The sequence below is a fragment of the Podarcis melisellensis genome, assembly GCF_964234715.1.
Source record: "Podarcis melisellensis genome assembly, chromosome: 1".
Lineage (NCBI taxonomy): Eukaryota > Metazoa > Chordata > Lepidosauria > Squamata > Lacertidae > Podarcis > Podarcis melisellensis.
This window is the reverse complement of record NC_138528.1, coordinates 72,355,004-72,377,558: the sequence shown is the minus strand read 5'-3', so window position 1 is coordinate 72,377,558 and position 22,555 is coordinate 72,355,004. Positions and strand designations below refer to the sequence as shown.

General features: G+C 45.0%; 1 protein-coding gene across 2 annotated transcripts; it reads right to left on the bottom strand.

The window, feature by feature from the left end:
- Nucleotides 1–659: 659 nt before the first annotated feature.
- On the bottom strand, nucleotides 660–20,738 carry LOC309365803 (tumor necrosis factor receptor superfamily member 6-like). 2 transcript variants are annotated; one of them, XM_081904297.1, is made up of 11 exons: nucleotides 20,636–20,738; nucleotides 13,549–13,633; nucleotides 11,302–11,433; nucleotides 10,240–10,348; nucleotides 9,445–9,515; nucleotides 6,975–7,103; nucleotides 5,552–5,574; nucleotides 4,378–4,428; nucleotides 3,923–4,072; nucleotides 2,303–2,372; nucleotides 660–1,729 (listed from the first exon to the last, which is right to left on the bottom strand). In XM_081904297.1, the coding sequence occupies exons 1-11, from the start codon at nucleotides 20,687–20,689 to the stop codon at nucleotides 1,431–1,433; spliced, it is 1,173 nt and encodes a 390-aa protein (XP_081760423.1). In that variant the 5' UTR covers nucleotides 20,690–20,738; the 3' UTR covers nucleotides 660–1,430. The 2 variants fall into 2 exon arrangements, with proteins under 2 accessions (XP_081760423.1, XP_081760424.1); XM_081904298.1 differs by lacking the exon at nucleotides 4,378–4,428.
- Nucleotides 20,739–22,555: the final 1,817 nt, after the last annotated feature.

The following is a 22,555-nucleotide window of genomic DNA, read 5'->3' as shown; positions in this document are numbered from 1 at the left end:
CAGGGACGCCTCTCCAGCCCAGATGTGGATCATGTGACCGCCGCCCTTGATTGATTTATTGTCGCGCATGCGCTCTAGTTGTTCCTTGTTTACCGCTGGACAGACCTCACCTGGATCAGGCCGGTGGCCCACCTAGGCTAGTTTCCTAGCAGCACGGCTTCCTCTCAACTGTGGAGGCAGAGCGCAGGCATCGTGGCCAGTAGCCACCGATAGCCCTCTCCTCCATCATGGCCTCAATCCTCTTTTAATTCCCCCCCCCGTGGGAAAGTGGTCTCCTTCTAAAAACTTGACAGCAGCTGAGTCGTTTAAGGGGGGAACTATTGGGGGGGGGACAATTATAGGAGTTTTTTTAATATACTTCGTCCAATGTCTTTCATTTCATTTCTCATGCCTTCTATGCTGCTCGATGTTTTTTAGGTGCCGGTATTCCCATAATATAAATTTAACTGAATCCACTCCATGGTGAGGTTAAACATTCTAAATCTGTTCAAACCCCCACCCCCACCCCCCACAAGCCGATTTTCTAGCATCCCATCTTCAGAAGTAAGGATGCTCTTTGGACATTTTAAGTGCTATGTAAATTGGAGCCATTTTGTTTCATTCCCTTTCATCTCACTTTTTTCCTTGTAAATTTCCCCACATATGACATAAGCAATGAATTTTAATAGTAGAAAGTGTTTTATTGACAAGTGTTTTAATATAAAAGATTTTCAAAAGGTATATTTTTTAAATACAAAAAATAAAATCTCACATTTCTAAGATTTCACTGTAAATATAAAGTCCCCCCCTGCCCCCACTCTTCACTGGAGTAACACCTCTACATGATTTTATAACCCTGCAGTTCTGGCTTCAAGCAAATTATGTCTTGTTTCAGCCTGCTGAACGTTAATAAAAACGCTTTGCAATTTATGTAAAACCTTTGGTATTACACTGAAGTTTGGTCACAATAGGAAGCACATTTTATAAAGAACATTTTTTTCCCTGATAATGCAAGTGTTAAAGATACAATATACTCCAGTCCTTTCTGTTGAGTATCTTACAGTAACAATTTCATTGGATATTTGGAAATGGTGTAAAACTGCATCATTTTGAACTGTGTACATTCATTTTCTACCTTCTTTGAACCTGAATGACAAACTGTTTGCAGCTGCTCAGATTTCATTGCAAAAATGTTCAAGTACAGCAATTCACAGGAGCTCAAGTTACAATCTCACATTTTGATGTTACAAAATACATAGACGCAGCTTTGCATCATGCACTGTTGTCCTCCAGACAAATGGTACTAGTCTCCATACTTAACCATATTATCAGCATGTTCTGCTTATACATCCTCAGCAAAGTTACATGCACTAAAATAAGGTCAGCAGACCCATACAGTTTGTAGTTTGCAGATTCTGCTCTTGTTCAGTTTTATTTAAAAAACCAAAATATTAGTCTTTAGTCTCCAGTGTTATTATACCTTTGCTTTTTAATTCATTTGTTAGATTGTCATAAATATGTGTAAGCTTCATAGCCCATATGCCATTTAATAATTTAAGCAAAGCATCTTTAATGCCATATCTGTTTTGTAAAGTTTTTAGCATCTGATAACGTTGTTCACCGGTTTGTGAAGGGTGATCATGCTCTATTTCAGCAATGTCATTGTCTTCTAAGCCACTCTTTCTCATAAGAGTCTTCCAGTCATACAGTGGTACCTGCTTCCTTGAGTCGAAATAGATTTCATTCAGCACTACAATACAAGATAATGTTTAGTTTAGAAGGTGTACTTTTAGTACACTCGCATGCTAGTGAACTGCAGTTCAAAAAAACTTTATAGATTTTTCTTTCAATGTGATACTACCTCTTTTCTTCTGCAACATCTAGTTTAAAAGACGTAAATACCAGCTATATAGTGCTCAACATACTGCTATTTCAGTTAAATATGTATGGTTGTTTTCAATGCTGCATTTTTGTTCATGTAAGACAGAATTTGTCTCTGCAAAACATGGGTCAATGACCACTGGCCTCTTGGTCTGCATGCTTGCCTTCTATAGCTTTCTCATATTGGAACTTCTTGAATTCAGCACATTTGGTGTAATAAAACATTTTAATCGGAACAATCAAAGTTGAAAAGAATCAACTTATTCACATACATAAAATTTTAAGTATTTCCTAAAGTTTAAGAACATAGCCAATAAAAAATTGGGACAGACATGGATTACCATCATTTTACATCAGGTTAAAATCAGGAAAAATACTTTCTCAATACTTCTGCTGGTTTACAGATCGTGGGGTGGGGAAAACAACACTTGGAAAGACTTACCTTTAACAGAATCAGAATTTTCAGCCGACGCCACCACAACTACTACAGGTTGTTGCCTTGACCCCTGCAACTGGGGGGGGGGGGGGAAATAACCGCCATAAATCTCAGTAGTAATTCAGAGATAAAGAATTCATATGATTTGCTTTAGGGTAGTTGGCATGTTATATTTATAAACAGTTCTACAAAAATTCATTAGCAGCCGCAATTTAGCTTTGTGGAATAGCTTTTTGAAGAAAACCAAACATCACTGACAAACTTTAAGCAACCTTTCCTATTGCATGCTACAAAAGTGATGACTGTCACAGAATTTATTGAAGCATTTCTTCAAACTATTATAATTAAGCAAAGGGCCATATTTTAAAATACGATGTTCAAGGGGTTTATTTTACAACAATACAGGCAGCGGCCATTTTAGATATGCCCAATATGTGTGCGATTGTGCACATGGACATTCTGCTGAACCCAGAAGTGTCACCAAAGGGGAATAATGGGATGCTTGCAGGCTTTTTCAATGGTGTTTCAAATATACGTGGTTTCACTTATACATGTGAACATAACACCCACGTAAATTGTACTCAAAAAGGCAACTCTGTCTTGCTATTTCTTATCTTTTAGTGCTTAAACTTTTCCTAACATTCTTTAACTCTCTATTCAACGGTATTTGTGAGCCAATGAATCATCACAAATATCCAACCAGGATATAAATATTAAATTTGTACAGAGAATGATTCTCATTGAACAACACTAATTAACTCAAAGTACCCCATCTTGGTCCATCCCAAGATGGAGTACTGTAGTACCCACATGGAAAGTAAGGTGAATCTAGAGCAAGCATAGCTGTCAACTTACAGATTTGAAAATAAGGGACCAGCAGCCTCGAAAATAAGGGATCAGCAGCCAAAATAAGGGATTTTCCTAGCACAGGTATGTTCAGCTTCTGAGCCCCTCCGAGCCAAAGGCAGAAAGCCCAGCCAGCAGCCAAACAAAGCCTCAAGCCTCAAGGAAAACCACCGTCACCTCTCCGCTGGGAAACGCTGAGCAAAGGCGAGTCCCCAGACAATGCAGCCGATATGATCAGCACAAGGCATGCAAGCTCTACCCCCCAGTCGTTCTTAGACTTCTTATTGGGTGTGCAACGCAGCCAAGCAACACAGTTGGAGCCTCCCTGGCCAGCAAGGAGGGAGGGAAAGGAACTGCTTCCTTTGAAACCCGGGAAATTTAAGGGACATCATCAATAAGGGACAGCAGCGGGACATGGCGCTGGGATAAGGGACTGTCCTGCCAAATAAGGGACGCTTGACAGCTGTGGTCTAGAGATACATTTCAGATACTTTTATCAATATTTGCTTTTTTTCTTTCCATCTACCTTAAATGTTCTTTGCTTGAGCTCCCAACTGCTGTTTTTGGATTGCTGGTACCCAAGAAATAGCCAGCTAACCTAATCAGTTTCTTGCACACCACCATAAAGCAGAGGTGGGGAAACCTTTGGCCCTTCACATGTTGTTGAGCTCCCAACTCTGATAGGATTTAACTAGCAAGGCCAGTGGTCAGAGATGCTCCCACCCCATAGTCATCAGGTATAGATAAAATTCCAGTTGAACAGCTTCTACACTTTCTTACATTGGGCTGCAGGCTTGCAGCAGTGGATTCAGTGCTTCCCAAGAGAGGTTCTTCATTTGTGTTGCCCGCTGCCAGGTCGCTTCTGTCAGTATTCCCAGGCAACTTGTTTTCTGATACAGGACCTGGCTTTTCCATCTGATTTATAAGCAGCTGCAAATAAAAGGAAAAACCCTTTTGGTACTAGATGGTTGTCAGCTTTAGGAATGCTTGTTTGTGTCAAAAGCACAATCCTGGACATGTTTACTCAGCAGTACACACTCAGCTGGGGACATTTATTTCCATGCACCTGTTTACAGCAGGGGTAGGGACCTCCAACTGTCACCAGCCCCAGCCACGATGGCTAATGGTCAGGGGTGATTGGAGTTGTAGTAGAGCAACACCAGGAAGCCACAGGTTAGCCCCCCCCCTGGGGTATAGGATCACAGCCTAAGCATAAGAACATCAGAATGTTTTACCGATTCAGATGAAGCTCCATTTGATCCAGGATTCTTTTTCTTACAGCGTTCCTGGAAGCAGAGACCCAGTTTAAATGCAAGATCCGGTGTGCTTTGTTTTTGTTTTTAAAAAACCCTTCCCTATAAAGGGTTGCATGCACTCAGTGTAACAAACTGGATCGCTGATGCATGCGTGGGCAATATTGGCATGCCAGCATGGCATATTGCTGAGACACAAATCCATAGACTGCTAAAGTACACATAGGCATCAATGATCCACTTTATATGCAACCAATAGTTATCTCTCATTATTATTATTTGGTAACATAGGTTTTATTCATTTTCATATTTAACTTTTTTAACATGGTTATACTGAGATATATCTGTTTACGTTCTACCACATGACATGCAACAAATACATAAATGTAAAACAATAAACATTTCTGAATATACTAACAAGGTTGTGTCAAAATTATTATGTATATTGACAAGTATTGCTTAGATTGATGAATATAAGTAAAAGGTATTTTGTTTCCATAACAATTAGAATTTATATAAAGATGGTGGTTGGGGAATTAAAATGTTTACTTCACGCACGCCAGACTGTGCTGTAAACTATGGCACTGTTCTACCATATGCCTCATTTTTTTGTGTAGCCAATAAAGTCACACCAAACTGCATAAAAACTGACATGTTTCTTTTGACCTCTTGCTAATTTAAATTTTTCTGTCAGTTTTTCCAATAATGCTGCTTGCTAAATTGCATTATACCATTGGCCCACAGTTAATAAACTGAGCCACTATCACTTGTGTACTAGATATCTGCACTATATCATGACAAGTTTTCATGACTGCAAAAGCACACAGCACTGAGCACATGGAACCCAGTATAGCAAAGGATTTCAAAAAGTAGTTCCTTTATTTCCATGATTAGCTAACACTCTTTCTTGAATGAGACTTCATATCCCCCCTGCTAGGTGTTTAAAAATATGTCATCAAGCTGCAAATTTAACAGGGTTATAACTCATCAATGAGATTATGAGATGCAAGAGACTAAGGAACTGACCACAATGTCCTGCTTGACACATCCCACAATGACAACTTCTGGCCCTGTCCAACCAAAATATGGGGAAGGCAGGAAGCTAAGTATACTAGACATGTTTCTATAATAAGGAGTGACATTTATGGACACTTACCCACCAAGGTTGGGCAGAAGTTTCTTGACAGGAATGGTGAGAGAGAAAGAGAGAGAGAGAAATAAATGTTTATATATCAGTGTACTGGGTCATAATACAGCAACTTTGAAAGTATTTCAAGACATAACTAAGATTGTTGGAATCAAAATGGAGATGACATGACTGTCATGTTCTCTTCATTCTTAGTTTTATGATTAACACAGTGGAATGAACAGGAGAACCCCAGAGCAGGGTGAGGGCGGGGACACTGTTCCATTGGGCAAGCAGAAGCACTTGCACCAACGGGATGCCCTCCTTAACACTACATTGCACTCTCTGACGTCAGGCGCTGATTTTGATGGTGTTTAACTTTCAAATAGGGAGGCAGGTGGCGCTGTGGTTTAAACCACCGTGCTGCTTGGACTTGCGGTGGTTCATATCCCCGCAATGGGCTGAGCTCCCGTTCCTCGGTCCCTGCTCCTGCCAACCTAGCAGTTCAAAAGCACACAGTGCAAGCAGATAAATAGGTACTGCTCCAGCAGGAAGGTAAACGGCATTTCCATGCGCTGCTCTGGCTTTGCCAGAAGTGGCTTAGTCATGCTGGCCACATGACCCGGAAAAACTGTCTGCGGAGTGGACAAATGCCAGCTCCCTTGGCCTGTAAAGCGAGATGAGCGCCGCAACCCCAGTGTCGTTCACGACTGGACTTAACTGTCAGGGGTCCCTTTACCTTTACCTAACTTTCAAATAAAATGTTGTTAGTAAGTAAAGTAAAGGGACCCCTGACCATCAGGTCCAGTCGTGACCGACTCTGGGGTTGCGGCGCTCATCTCGCTTTATTGGCCGAGGGAGCCGGCGTACAGCTTCCAGGTCATGTGGCCAGCATGGCAAAGCCACTTCTGGTGAACACACGAAAACGCCATTTACCTTCCCGCTGGAGCGGCACCTATTTATCTACTTGCACTTTGACGTGCTTTCGAACTGCTAGGTTGGCAGAAGCAGGGACCGAGCAACGGGAGCTCACCCCGTTGCGGGCATTTGAACCGCCAACCTTCTGATCAGCAAGCCCTAGGCTCTGTGGTTCAAACCACAGCGCCACCCGTGTCCCTAATGTTCTTAGTACGGAAGACTTATTTTAATTTCCAGTTTATGGTTAAATTATAGTTTGCAGGTGGAAAATTCTTTTCCTTCAATTACCCACAGCAGTTTTGTCTATTTGTCCTAAGGTGGCTACCCCACCCCAGTTCTGTGTCACCTATGATAAGGCTATTTGTCCATCTAGTCCAGTATTAACTATTTAACAAAAGCAGAGGTCTTGTACATGACCTACTGCCTGACCCTGGAGAGATCAGGGATTGGTTCTGGGACCTTCTGCAAGCTACACATGTCCTCGGCCACTGAGTGCTGCTCCTTCCCAAATCCCAGCTGTTTTCTAGGAAATTACCTTCATTGCTTTGACAGAAACCATTTCTTGTAGACTTCCGGCAAAATAATGCAATAGCACCAACGGCAATGATAGCAACAACAACAACAAATGCAATGGCTATATAATTTGAACTGGCATTCTTGGTTTCTGAAAGGAAAGGAAAAAATAAGCACATTAGAAACAGGTCCCAATCACCAGAAGCTTTCACTTGGGCTGAAATATTGGTGAAAGATACACCCAGCTTGCTCTGGGGAACATAATTAACTCATGCTTTACAAAAACTTACCGGGTGCCTCTGATAGTAAACGTAGGAAGGGGGCCACGAAGGAAGACACAGGCCACTATCTCCCAAGAACGCAGCAATGTGGGGTGAAAAATGTTCAGTTTCAGATGCTCATTAATAACAATGATTGGGTGCCACTTAAAAAAAAATACTAGGCAAGAAGAAGCTTGGCAGTTCCGAAATATTCAGCGTTAACTCTCCAAAAACAAATCAAATGTGCAAAATCAGAATACTTGTTAGGGCACCTGAAAATGTGCTGATTTCCTAATTACTGATTTTCTGGAAAACCTACACTACGGCAAGTTTATTTCCTATCCTGAGTTTTTGCTTCAGGCCAGAGCAAGATAGAACAGGAGTACATCCACAGGTCTGCTCAGAGGCAAAACAGCTTATTGCAAAAACCTCTTATTGTAAAACCAGTGGTAATAATAATAATAATAATAATAATAATAATAATAATAATAATAATAATAATAATTTATACCCCACCCTCCCTGACCAAGACCGAGCTCAGGGCGGCTAACACCAAATATATAATACATTAAAAACACAAAATCAAACGATTAGTCAAAATACAGTTCAAAATCACATTTAAAATCAGAATAAAATTAAGTGGGAACCCACGAATCACAGCCGTAGGGGTGAGGAATATGAAATGTTCACCATGCCCAGCCACCCGTGCTGGTCCCATATGGGCCAATAGAAAGAGCCAAGGGGGCCACTTACATACAGGGTCCAATAGAAAAAGGGGGTCAGACTGGGCCCAGACCAAAGGCCTGACGGAACAACTCCATCTTGCAGGAAATATGTCAAGTCCCGCAGGGCCCTAGTCTCTTGCGACAGAGCGTTCCACCGGGCTGGGGCCAGGGCTGAAAAGGCTCTGGCCCTGGTCAAGGCCAGTCTAACCTCCTTGAGTAGCCCAACAACTCCAATCAGCTCCAGCCAGCATGACTGAGGTGATGGGAGCTGTATTGCAGAAAAATCTGGAAAGCCACAGATCCTCTACCCCCATGCCATAGGCAACCCCCAAATAGCAGGGACTTGGTCAAATGTAACAATAAATTATGATTTCACATTATGTCCAAATGAGGTCTATGCCTTGTAGCCTCAATCTTGCTGTTAAGTGCACACAGATGTCACCAATTTCAAGTTGTGTTAATTGTACAGAAAGGTAACCAGTTGCAGATTCAGGCTGTCATGTAGTCATTTGCACCCTGGTATATTACACTGTTTCTGCTAATGTGAGTATTTTATTGGAAAAAGAAGAGGTGGATCCTTGAAGTCTTGAGAGAATAGAGGATTTGATTCCTGAACCATCTACAGTGGTGCCTCGCAAGATAAAATTAATTCGTTCCGCAAGTTTTTTCTTCTTGCGAGTTTTTCGTCTTGCGAAGCACCGTTTCGCATAGGAATGCATTGAAAATCAATCAATGCGTTCCTATGGAGACTGTCCGGGGACAGAGGGGAAGTGCCGCGCGCCTTCCCCTCTGTCCCTGGACCTGTTTTAAAGCAAGGGAAGGGGCAGCGGGGAGAATCGCTTCTCCCCGTTGCCACTCCTTGGTTCAAAAGGGGTCCGGGGAGAGAGGGGAAGGCGCGCTGCGCTTCCCCGCTATCCACGGAGCTTGCGGGGCAAGCTTCGTTTTGCGAAGCAAGCCCATAGGGAAATGAGTCTTGCGAAGCGGCTAAGAAAACGAAAAACTCCTTCGTCTAGCGAGTTTTTCGTCTTCCGAGGCGTTCGTCTTGCGGGGTACCACTGTACCATAGGAGATAGCAGGCAAAGCTGCCAAAAGTGTAACAGAGCTTTCCACTTCAGCTCTAAACAGGCTTTAAAATGGTAACACTATGGGCAGGGCCAGTTAGTTCTTATCTTTTTACCATACTTAAATATTTTTAGGTGCTTTATAAAAAAAAAGTGGAACCTGCAACAAAATGTTGTAGCGTTGACTATTCCTGTTCACTATTCCAGTCAGATAGCTATGCTATCTTCAAGAGTACTCAATTCCACTAGGGCAGGCATAGGTAAACTCGGCCCTCCAGATATTTTTGGGACTACAACTCCCATGATCCCTAGCTAACAGGACCAGTGGTCAGGGATGATGGGAACTGTAGTCCCAAAACATCTGGAGGGCAGAGTTTGCTTGAGGCGGCCCGCTACAAAAAGCAAGAGAGGCGGTCATTCTGGAAAACAAAGTGTTCATACTGTACCTGTAAGAGAGCCACACTTCATATCTGTAGTGGCATTGCAGTTTTCCACAGGAATCTGCCCTTCAGGACACCTAGATGTTAGGTTTAAAAACAAGATGACAGACTTTCTAATCAGCTAGGGTATCTGTGCCTTCTAAAGACATGCAGCTTAAACTTGTCTCTTCAGATAGATGTGCAAACTTCATAGAAAATGAATTTGCTATTAAAAGTTATGAGAATTTCTCACATTACGGATGACCAATAACAAATATTTTATTTTTAAAAGTTAATCTTCATAAATTTTAAAATTAGCATTCTTATTTTAAATACAAAATTGTTAAAATTTAAATGGACCATAAGCACCTAAAGAATTCAGCTATTATCTTTCAAATTCCATTAGATAGTCCATTAACTCTGCTGGATCATCCCCCCCCCCAACTTTCACCTAGTAGAAACTATTCCACCAGACTACCTGTATTGTTTCTAACTCACCTGGTCATTATGAAAACTGTAACTCTTAAGAACCTGCATTTAAGTTTGCTTTTTCCTCCACCCAATGCAGCCCTCAACTTGCCCAGCACAAAGGGGCTTTGGACTTTTCTGCCAATCATTATATTAACCAATCAGTATGCCTCATTTCTTAGGAAATACAAGTACCAAAAAGAGACCTGATTTAAAAACAAATTATTTAAAATTTGCCTTTCTTCTTGGGTGTTTTTTTATTTTAAGAGATCACTTTTATTTAAAGTCAATCTGCGCCAACAGTACCCAAGCCTCTCTCTAAAGACAGCCACACTAACCCATTAATGTACGTACTTTGTCGTGCACGGGGCACATTCCTCACAACTTGGGGGGCAGAAATACCCGGCTTTACACCGACATTCAGTGTTACTCTTCACAGTGCAGCTCTTCACCATTTCAAAACCTAAAAAAAGGATAGAAATAAATCTGCAATGCTTCCTAAAATTGTCAATGGTCATCCTGTCTTTTCATAGAAGCATTAAAGTGTAGGAAGGGCCACATGCTCAAAACATTTAGAGAACCAATAGATTAACCTTGCCAACAAAGGTCCGTCTAGTTAAAGCTATGGTTTTCCCAGTAGTGATGTATGGAAGTGAGAGCTGGACCATAAAGAAGGCTGATCGCCGAAGAATTGATACTTTTGAATTATGGTGCTGGAGGAGACTCTTGAGAGTCCCATGGACTGCAAGAAGATCAAGCCTCTCCATTCTTAAGGAAATCAGCCCTGAGTGCTCACTGGAAGGACAGATCCTGAAGCTGAGGCTCCAATACTTTGGCCACCTCATGAGAAGAGAAGACTCACTGGAAAATACCCTGATGTTGGGAAAGATGGGGGGCACAAGGAGAAGGGGACGACAGAGGATGAGATGGTTGGATAGTGTTCTCAAAGCTACAAACATGAGTCTGACCAAACTGCGGGAGGCAGCGGAAGACAGGAGTGCCTGGCATGCTCTGGTCCAGGGGGTCATGAAGAGTTGGACATGACTAAACGACTAAACAACAACAAAGGATACAAAGCAACTCAAAGATCCCTAAGTGAACACTGCCTTGGAAAGAACTAGCATTCAAGGTGGTCCCACTTCTAGGTCATGAAGTGGGTGGGAAATCAAGGACAGGGAACCTCTTGCCCTCCAGATGTTACTTAACTCCATCAGCCCCAGCCAGCATGGCCAATAGCCAGAGATGATGAGAGATGTAGTTCAGCACCATTCTGGAGGACCATAGTTTAAATAGATTGTGGTGGATCCCTTCAGCAGACTATTAAAGCAAAACAAAATACAACTGACTGGGAGAAGACAGCTGACCTTTTAAAACCCTAGCGTCAGAAAGCAACCAGTTCACAAAACCATACTGTACCAGATTTGCAAACATCACAAGGCAAGCATTTCTGAAGTCCATTTGCATGAGCAGTGTAGTCTATTCCTTCCTGGCAGGGTGCACAGATTCCAGAAGTATGTGGCGTAATGCAGCTTTCAGCAACATAGGTACCTATTATATGGGGACATCAAAAAAATTCAAGGTTAAAAGCATGTTAATTAAGGTATTTGCAGAATGCATACCTCTGACTTTATCTGCAATGTGAACCTTTTTGCTTAAATTAAGGTTACAAAGGTGTCAATCTATAAAGAATGTAAGCAGCCCAATCTTATGTGTGTTTACACAGGTCAGCGTGTACAAGTTGGCTGCACATTTACTGGAAAGTGAATTCCACAGAACTGCATGGGACTAATCCCCAGAGCTATTGTCTGGAGTGAGAGAGATTGGGGCAGAAGTCTCAGTCTGCTGCAGAAGAGCTCTGATGGTGGAGCCATACCTGCCAGAGGCCCCTACTATGCCCCCTCAAAAAACACAGGAAGAGATTGAACACCTGTAGCAGCAGGTCCCTAAATGGGGTGCTCCACTGGTGGGACACAGGCGCCTTTTTCCAATATTTAAACCAGAAATTTATTTTAAATGCAGAACATTTCAAAAGGGTGTTACATTTAGGCTTTAATAATTAAAGATAGCTCCTTATCATTCTTTCAAATCTAACACAAGCATATTTTTGGACAAGTGCACCATAGTGGGTCGATTAGATAACTGAGACTGGGAAGGCTCATGCCTGAATCTCAATTCCACCCCTAGCAACCTTGGGGTAGCCATCATCTCTCAGCCTAACCCTACCTCAAGTGATATGTGTGAGCAGAAAAAGGGAGAGGAGGAGAGTCTCCGTTTTGGAGGAAGGCTTTGGACAAATGAAATTGATTAAAGGCAGAATTCAACTACCCCGTCACGCTGGCAGAAGCCAAGGGGGCTATCGATACCCCTCCTCCCCCAAATCTACTTCGGAGGGTTGGGAGATCCCTCAGAACAGCATGCCTGGGGAGGAGAGGGGAGACTGTTCTACAAGCCCAAGTATTTCTGCTTGCCCAACAGTACAATCTCCTTAGCACTGGGTTGGAAGAGTTCCAGAGGGTCATCTAGGCCAACCCCTTGCCATGCATGAATCTTTTGCCCAACATGGGGCTCGAGCTCACAAGCCTGAGATTAAGAGTCTTGTGCTCTACTGACTTGAGCTATGGTACCAGAAAGCTTAGACTGGTTTAAATGGTTCCTAACCTTTCTGAAATTTATTCACTTTTGCAACAGGAAATCATTTTCTTGACAAGCTCCCAAGTCAGAGGCATTTTACAGAGACAGTGCAATTTTTTTCCCCGTAAAGGATGCAAATTCCCAAAGGCAGAAGCAGGGGAGAAAAGAAGAGGAGGAAGAAGATATACCATAAATAACTGCTTCCACCTCCCCCACAATCTATTTCACCTTTAAAGTGAATCTGCACTACTGCTGGCAAACCAGCATACACGTTTCAATAAACACATAAATGTGTGCTTTGGTCCTAATATTTGCCTATTTGACAGAATAGCTGAGATAGTCTTTGATGAAATATATAGGAAAGAGTAATAATAATAATAATAATAATAATTTATTATTTATACCCCGCCCATCTGGCTGGGCCCCCCCAGCCACTCTGGGCGGCTTCCATAGAAACCAGGAAACACTAAAATATCATACATTAAAAACTTCCCTGAACAGGGCTGCCTTAAGATGTTTTCTGAATGTCAAGTAGTTGTTTATCATTTTGACATCTGATGGGAGGGCGTTCCACAGGGCGGGCGCCACTACCGAAAAGGCCCTCTGCCTGGTTCCCTGTAGCTTTGCTTCTCGCAATGAGGGAACCGCCAGAAGGCCCTCGGCACTGGACCTCAGCGTCCGGGCAGAACGATGGGGGTGGAGACGCTCCTTCAGGTATACTGGGCCGAGGCCGTTTAGGGCTTTAAAGGTCAACACCAACACTTTGAATTGTGCTCGGAAACGTACCATATAAATGCTAAACATGATGAACAAATCCTTTTCAATAAGCTTTGGAGCACGCATAGGCAAACTCAGCCCTCCAGACGTTTTGAGACTACAATTCCCATCATCCTTGATCACTGGACCTGTTAGCTAGGGATGATGGGAGCTGTAGTCCCAAAACATCTGGAGGGCCGAGTTTGCCTATGCCTCTCCAACAAAGAGAGATTCAGTTATTTTGCTAAATATATAAGCCACTGCATGACCACTTACCTGCAGGGCATAGTTTGCAACAATGTCCCCCAGAATCAAGATATTTTCCATGATCACATAGAGGTATCAACCGTGGAGATTCAACCTAAAGAGATTCAGAGAGACAGGCTTCATAGGAATGGACTTCCCAGGTGCATCATTCCATCTTAATATGAGATTTATTGGCTATTTAAAAACTCACTTTCCAGGACTTCAGCATATTCACAGGGAGAACACCTAAACATTCCTTTGCTAAGCTTTCAAGTAGAGCTCAATTTTGCTTTTTAAACACTCATATCAAACTTTTATTCTCCTCATAGCAACCAGAAAAAGAGGTGTGAAACAATCTTTCCCACATAATAAATGCACCAAGCAAAACTCCTTTTGACATTTTGGGTAAAAGAGTTTCCTGCAGTAAGAAATACCCTCTGACATGAGGAAAGGCAAGCGGTAAAGCTTTAAGGCAAGGATAGGGAGGCTGTGGCCTTCTGGTCAGCATGGCCAATGGGATGCTGGGAGTTGTAGTCCAGGAGCAACAGCTGCGTTCCCCATCCCAGATATGAGATATATATTATTTTAAAGGGTTTACCCTTGTCCTGCATGCAAACTGTGGGCTTCCTGCTTTTAGAACTGAAGAAGGAATTGAACAGTAGCATGGACAGAGGGAATGTTCATGATGTGCTGAAAAGTTAATGCCAACTCGCCAATTTCCATGAGAAGGAAGGCGGCCTAACTCCAGCTCCTTATTGCAATTTATACAATCCGGATCAGTGTGCTACAACTGGAGCGGAAGTGCAAGTTAGGAAGTTCTGCTGAATGGAAAATGCAAGCAAGCCAAGAAACACACGAAGTTGTTTTGACATGAAGAAGTGGACACTCGCCTTACATTCAAGCACACCTCTGAGGACTGGAATGTTATATTATAAAATAAAATCCGGGATGTTAAAATGGGACAGTTCTGGAGCAGCATTTTCACCAAAAATCTTGGCTGTATTAGCAAGCACAAAATTTTTAATTTCTAAGCAGCTTCACCAATGCCAGTGGGATTTTCACAATGTGGTTGTTCAATCTATTAGTCAACAGGAGTTTTCTGAGTGATCCATGAACTTCTCAAACCCTAATAATAATAAATTTTATTTATACCCCGCCCTCCCCAGCCAAGGCCGGGCTCAGGGCGGCTAACAAGCAATAATAAGAACAAGTTGAATGAATACAACTTAAAAAAACAAGATTAAAACATTAAAATGCAGCCTCATCACAGGAGGAGAAAGGAAAAACAGGCTGGCTTCAGGCTATTGGAAACAGGGAGAATTCAGAGTGCAATTTCACAACTTGGAACTCTACTTTTAAGCTGCACATATAAATATAGTGGTCAGCTCTGACATTGAAAGATGATTAGTGGTAAAAAGGTGTGGTTCTCAAACTGATCAGAGACAAGATAAAAATGTGAACAAGCCTACATGTTCAACAATTAATTCTGAGTCTAAATGCATGACAAAGAAAGAGATCAGAACCACCCTTGTTAGTGCAAAACATACGGTAAACTTCTGCAATGGGAAACGGTGAACCTGTTGTGCAATGGGAATAGGCCCTACCACTAGGTGTGGTAGAGATAAGGCCAAAGTCAACTTTGGGATGGACTAATGGACTACATAGCTCAGTGGTAGATCACTTGCCTTGTACAAAAATGGCCTCACAACCAATTCCAAATGGTGGCTGGTATCCCTGGGACTAGTAGGACACCAGGCAAGGAACCCAACAGTAGGTGGAGTCAGAGCCAATGAAAGGAGCTACTGCAGCCAATGACAGGCAGAATTGACAGATTCTAGTTTTGTCCCCCAGCCTCCTCCCTGCTGAACTGTACAAGGGTGAGGAGGCTGAGGAGGAGGAAGTTAACAGCCAGTGTCACTTCCTAGACTGGCTGTAAGTAAAAAGGTAGGCAGGCAGGGGCCAGCTGAGAGCGGTGTCCTGTTGAAAGGGATCAGATGCAGGGTTCTGCAAGAGACCCCAGAGAGTCACTGCCAGTTAAGAGTAAATCACCCTGGGCTAAGTGGACTAATGGTCTGAAATTGTACGTGGCAGCTTCCACTATTCCTATCCCGCTGATTTAAACAGAATGAATCTCCAAGTTGTGCCTTGAACACTAGGCTGTAAACCAAAAGTAGGGAGATAGCTGGAGAGATTTCAATAACAAAAAACTAGAAAGTTGCTCCTAGATATACTAAAAGTGATGCCCATGTTTCAAAAAACCTTCATTACAACTTAGATGCCCCATCTGGGCTCTTGCAGCAGAAGAGACTCTTTTCTTCATTGCACTCATTTTGAGAACCAGGGTGAAAAAGCAATACAGTGGTACCTCGGGTTAAGTACTTAATTCGTTCTGGAGGTTCGTTCTTAACCCGAAACTGTTCTTAACCTAAAGCACCACTTTAGCTAATGGGGCCTCCTGCTGCCGGAGCCCGATTTCTGTTCTCATCCTGAAGCAAAGTTCTTAACCCGAGGTAATATTTCTGGGTTAGCAGAGTTTGTAACCTGAAGCGTATGTAACCTGAAGCGTATGTAACTCGAGGTACCACTGTACACAGAGTGAATTAAAGCACAATGATCTCAAGGTGATTTAGTAGTGAAAGCAAAAACTAATTAGGATGTGCACATTAGTTTTTCTCTGTGGCATCTACTGACTACCAAAAGAATGCACTTTGTGAAAATGCTGTTATGTGGCTTGTTACCTAGATGCAAAGTCTGTTATTTTCCCCTTGGGTTGGCAGAGGCTGATGGAGAAATTGCATTTCAGACATTCAGTATTTATTTTTAATGCTAACATTTTATCAAATTGCTAATGTTACTGAGACATTTAACAATCAAGAACATTCCACCTTACATTCCAACTGAAAAAAATCGCATTTACTTGAAAATTGTCTGTGTTTAGAATCACAGAGACTTACCGTATTTTTCGCACCATAGGACGCACCGGACAATAGGACGCACCTTGTTTTAGAGGGGGGGAGAACAAGGAAAAAAAATTCTTCTGCTCTCTGCCCAGCGCCCCTTCAGCGAAGCGGCAGGAGGCGCTGCGCAGAGAGTGGGAGAATTTTCCCCCTTTTGTTTTCCCGCTCTAAAACAAGGTGCCGTTTAAGGTGCGTTCAGGCGGCTACCTTGGAAGCCTGGAGAGCGAGAGGGGTCGGTGCGCACCGACCCCTCTCGCTTTCCAGGCTTCAGGTTCCTTTCGACCTGCTCTTTGGGGCTGGCGGGGGAAGCCCACCACCAGCCCCAAAGAGCAGGTCAGGGAGCAGCGGCCATAGGCGCGCGTCACCTCTCCAGCCGGGAGAGGGTCGCTGGGGGGCTGCTTTAGACCCGTGCGTGCTCTCCCGGCTGGAGAGGTGACGCGCCTATGGATGCTCCTGCCATATGCGCGCGTCACCTCTCCAGCCGGGAGAGGGTCGCGGGGGGCTGCTTTAGCCCCGTGCGTGCTCTCCCGGCTGGAGAGGTGACGCGCGCCTATGGAGGCTCCTGCCATAGGCGCGCGTCACCTCTCCAGCCGGGAGAGCGCGCGCGGGGCTAAAGCAGCCCCCCGCGACCCTCTCCCGGCTGGAGAGGTGACGCGCGCCTATGGCAGGAGCCTCCATAGCCGAGCGTCACCTCTCCAGCCGAGAGAGCACGCGCGGGGCTAAAGCAGCCCCCCGCGACCGTCTCCCGGCTGGAGACGCGGGGCTGGGGCGGGGGAAGCCCAAGCTTCCCCCTCCCCCAGAACGGGACCCAGAGCCATGCCGAAGCTGCGCGCAGTTTTGGCATCGCTCTGGGAGCTTGCGGGGCTGGGGGAGGAGGAAGCCCTCCGCCAGCCTCCAAACCATGTCGGGAGACAGCGGGAGGGCGCGCTGCGCCTCTCCCGCTATCCGCCGAGTTTGCAGGGCTGGCGACGGGGAGGAGCAGGCTTCTCCCCCCGCCAGCCTTCTAACCAAGTCGGGGGACAGCGGGATGGCGGTGTTCCGCCTCCCCGCTGTCCCCCGAGCTTGTGGGGCTGGCGGTGGGGCTCTCCTGAAGCCTGGAGAGCTAGAGGGGTCGGTGCGCACCGACCCCTCTCGCTCTCCAGCTTCAGCGAAAGCCTGCATTCGCACCATAGGACGCACACACATTTCCCCTTCATTTTTGGAGGGGGAAAAGTGCGTCCTATGGTGCGAAAAATACGGTAGTTGGAAATTATTTCAATCTAAATCTGTAAGATACATTTCCAAGCTGCTGTGGTAATATCAGCTGCACTTATACTGCCACAGTCCAAGGAAAATTTACAAGAAAAATTAAATTATTCAGTGAATTTACAGTGCAATATTAATCATGCCTATTTGGAAGCAAACCCCATCATGTTCAAATGGGGGAACTGTGTATGTATGGGATTGCAGCCTTTGGAATATAGCACCTTGCCTATGGTACCTACGTGTGCTCTCATTTAGGAACCTTACAAGGCCAGATCTGCTAAGCAGCACTTGTTGAACTTAATAACTTAATTTTACAGTGTACTGGTCCTGACTGCTATAGAGGGGATGCATAAAAATTCACTGCAAAATAAATAAATATTATGTCGGGGAGAAGTCTGTGCTAGTTTTCCTAGGGGAAAACAATCAAAATTACAACCACCCCTGTCCACCTGCAGTTCGAAATTAGCACACGAATATCCAGTGGCCTGGTCACTTTTCTTTATGCTTTTGTTTAAATCTGTCCATCAAAACAAGCTATACGTAGCTGCAAATTGCAAAGCAATAGCAGCAAATCAGCCAGCAACAAAGACACGCTATATATGCTGTAAACAAGGTACAAAAACTAATAAAATCCACAACCATTCATAAACATATGTGTTTACATAGAGAGAGCAAAACAAAAAAACAAAAAAGTAACATAAAATGTGCATACAACAGTCACATTTGTTATGGTTTGAATGCTTGGTACCCTGATACATAATTTTTAAATTAAATAATTGAGATTACAAAGTAGAAAATTAAAAGTAGGAAAAGTAGAAAATTTCCTGCTTCCAGGGTATTCTGTGGAGTAGGTAGTACCATAAGCAGGTATTTTAAAATTTGTTTTAAAGACCTATACCCCTATCTTTTAAAGAAGGTAAACTCTAAGATGGCTTGTATAATAAAACATTACTAAATAGAACTTTTAAAGCCACATTTGCCCTGTTACACTTAACCACGTGGTTGGATATATAGAGCGATGAGGAAAATGATACTTTTAAAGGGAACCGAAAAGTTTTATCCATTCAAAACTTGAATACATTCAATACTGCAATCCTAAACTGCTTCGTACCAGAGCAAGTCCCACCCATGCTCAATAGCACTTACTCCTAGGGAGGAAAAGAACTGCAGGCCTAACAGCAGTAGCCTATGGACACTCATTCAAAAGTAAACCCTCTTGTGCCCTTGGAGGGGTTACTCCTCTGGAAGTACAGATGTGCAGCTTGCATTTTGCTGGCCAATAGCAGGTCTAGTACAACTGATTTCCCAACTACTCTACCAGTCTTGGACATCTGAAGAGCTACTAAAGCTGGATCTAGACACATCAAAGAAGCGTTTCAGTTAAACACGTTGTACAGTAGTGCCTCGCAAGACGAAATTAATTCGTTCCGTGAGTTGCTTCGTCTTGCGATTTTTTTCGTCTTGCGGAGCGCGGATTCCCTGGGTATTAACGGCTTTAAGAAAAAGGAAGCAAACCCGCAAGACGTTTTCGTCTTGCGAAGCAAGCCCATAGGGAAAATCGTCTTGCGAAGCAACTCAAGAAACGAAAAACTCTTTCGTCTTGCGCGTTTTTTGTCTAGCGAGGCATTCGTCTTGCGAGGTACCACTGTAAACAGGGAATTCCGGTAGGGGAAAATGGGAGTGCACAGCGCCGTCTGCATATACCATGCATATAAATCCCTCTTTCTTTACCAATCTAGCTTCTCCAGACATAGGTCTCTGCCCCGTTGTTTTCCCATTTCAAACTTCCTAAAAGCATTTCTGTCTCAAGCAATCATCCTGTCACAGATATCAACTATTTAAACTGATTCCCCCACCTTTCAGGCCATAAAGGTGGAAAAAGTGTTTGCATATCAGGAGCTAGGCTAGTAAAAATATTTCGGGCCGATCATCTTTATTAAACTATTTGCAGTAGAACATAGGAATAGACGTAATGAAAATCAGATATTGGAGAGGAAAGGGGGGGGGGAGCCGCCAAGTGTGTCTGAATGTGTCGAAGAACGCGAAAAGCAAAGTCTTCTCGAATCCCGGAAGCCCTCTGCCTGACGTCACAGGGTATTAACATGCCGTTACCCTCAATGAATGACGTCACCATTAATGGTTATTGCAACATCAAGAATTGACTTCAGGCGGAGAAGGGAATCGCTTTGGCTTGCGGATTTGAAGGCGGATCGCAAGAGGACCCCCTGGGGAACGCCTGCGCCCATCCCACTTTCGTTTCCACGGACTTCCCATCGTTTCTGGGAAGTGCAAAGCCTCGTTTGAGAAACGGCGGAGCCGATCTCCCTCTCGAAGCGCCTCCAACTTCCAAGAACCCCCCCCCCAAAAAAAAATAAAAGCCAACCGCCGCCTTTGTGAACTTTCCGCTCTTCGGAAAGTTCGCTTGTCCGATTACCTGCGCGGGCAGGAGCCATTTTGAGCAGAATCGGGGAGAAAGCCGAAGCGAGCCCAAACTTGGGAGCCGGCCGGCTTCCTTATCGGCCGCGAACACAAGCGGCGGCAGCAGGTCACGAGGAAGGCGCTTCCCCGCGGGAACCCAGACCCGGGTGCCGCGGGACCCCGCTCCCCACCAGTCCCAGCCAGCGGCGCCGGGAGGAGCTGCTGCTGCTGGGAGCCCCAACAAGGAGGACTCGCTCCGGAGATCCCGGCGCCTCCCAACCCGGGGCCGCTTCGCCGCGCGGAGCAACTTTCCTGCGGGGAGTGAAAGGCGGCGCAGGAAAAACAATGGCTCGCGGGCAAGGCAGGCGCGCGCCGCTCGGCCCTTGGGGCCCTCCTGCTGCCGCTGCCCGGCGCCCAACTCGCGAGGAGAGCGGCGCTGCCTTCTGCTCTCCTCTGCTGCCCCGGGGTTCCCGCTCTCGCTGCCCGTCCTCACTCACCACCTGAAGCGCCAAGGCCGTCAACAGCACCGCCGCCCTCAGCGCCACCGCCATAGCTCCAAATGGGGCGAAAAAGCACTGCACCTCCGCGCTGAGGAAGCGGGCCCCCGCCCGCCCTCCGTTGGGGAGGAGCAACTTCGGCCCTGCCCTGGAGAGCTGATATTGGGCGGTTCCTTCTCTCTCCAACCCCCCCCCTCCCGGAAGAAAGTTATTGGGAAGTTGCAAGAAAGAGAATCGGTACCATGTTCGGGGTCGTCCCCCCCCCCCGGAGAGGGAATGTGTAGCCCTTAGCCCTATCTGGTAAAAAAGAAATAAATAAAATGAATCGGGGATCGTTTATCCGTGAGATTTCTGGCCGCAGCCCTCATACCTGAGTTCTCAATGGCCCGCGCTCTTTTTCTTTATGCTGTCCTTTTCATTTAGTAAGATTAGCAGACCGCTTGGTTGTGAGAAGCTCTATGAGCAGCTTAGGGAAATAACAGAATAAAGCATTGCAATTTGGGATTAATAAACAGTTGAAACAGGAGATGGGAGAAGGCTCTTCTTTACACACATCCCACCCAGAACGTGGAGAGCAAGAGGCAAACCTGGCAGGCTAGCTATGGCGCGGGGAGGGGGAGCATGAACAAGCGGGCTGTCCATTCCTTTGCCAGTGTTGATGCCTGTAATGTGTAGGGTAGCTGCAGGGACGGGGAGGTGGGAGCAGCCTGCGAAGTGATGGTGCCCCTCCTCTTCCAGGGGAATATTTTACCCAGGGCTTCCTCAAACCTAACAGCACCCAGGTTGGGGCTGAGCAGGTGTAGAGGGCGAGGAAGCAGAGCTCCTGATACTGTCAGGGTGTGGTCCTGGTTGAATGAGGCAATAGGATTGACTCAGCCTGCAAAGGAGTTCTATAGCCCAGGGCACGTTGGAAGTAAGACACCCTCTTTTCCGTACCAATGGAGGGAGGTGGCCAGACGAAATGTGAGAACAACATTAAAGTGCTCTGGTAGTACCCAGAGGGCCATTTGTGCGAACTGCTCTCCAGTTCCTGCCCACCACTCCATGCACAAATATCAACACATGATGGTCCCCCACCTAACCCCCAGACTATTTCAAGAGAGGTGGAGCAAGCAGTCCAGATTTTGTCTATTGTGGTTCAGCTCACTTGGTTGTAAATTTCTAAGCCAAATTAGCAGTGGTGGCACCAGGGGGAAAAAATGGGGTATGGGGGAGAGTGGAGGACAGAAGACGCAGAGTATATTTCTAGGTGGGTGAGTTGTGTCCCAATTGTTAAGATCTCCGAAAGGAAAATGCGAGTTTTGTTTGCTTGCTTAGAGCCCCCAGAGTAGCTTAAAGGTAAGGGGACCCCTGACCATTAGGTCCAGTCGCGAACGACTCTAGCGTTGTGGCGCTCATCTCGCTTTACTGGCTGAGGGAGCTGGTGTACAGCTTCCGGGTCATGTGGCCAGCATGACTAAGCCGCTTCTGGCGAACCAAAACAGCGCACGGAAACGCCATTTACCTTCCCACTGGAGCGGTACCTACTTATCTATTTGCACTTTGACGTGCCTTTGAACTGCTAGGTTGGCAGAAGCAGGGACCAAGCAACGGGAGCTCGCCCCATCGCAGGGATTCGAACTGCAGACCTTCTGATAGGCAAGTCCTAGGCTTTGTTTAACCCACAGCGCCACCTGCGTCCCCCAGAGTAGCTTACGTACAATCAAAACAAGCCAGTCCCTACCCACAGGCTTACAATCTAAAAAAAACCCTGACTGTTTTGATTTTTACACCATACCTATATTTATTGACCTTTGTATTCTAGGTTGTAAATTGCCTCATGGTCTTGTGATGAGCAGTATATTAACTTAATAAATAAGATTAAGAATAGCAGCATGACCGGGCTTTCCCATCTCTCCTCCCCCTGCACATGCCCCCGCC

Excerpts from the sequence above, each read along its gene's own strand:
- LOC309365803 (XM_081904297.1), bottom strand. The coding sequence starts at position 20,689 with ATGGCGGTGGCGCTGAGGGCGGCGGTGCTGTTGACGGCCTTGGCGCTT. Across the intron at positions 5,575-6,974 it reads TTTCTGTCAAAGCAATGAAG|AAACTTCTGCCCAACCTTGG; the intron begins GTAATTTCCTAG and ends ATTCCTGTCAAG. Across the intron at positions 4,429-5,551 it reads CTTCTGCCCAACCTTGGTGG|GAACGCTGTAAGAAAAAGAA; the intron begins GTAAGTGTCCAT and ends CTCTGCTTCCAG.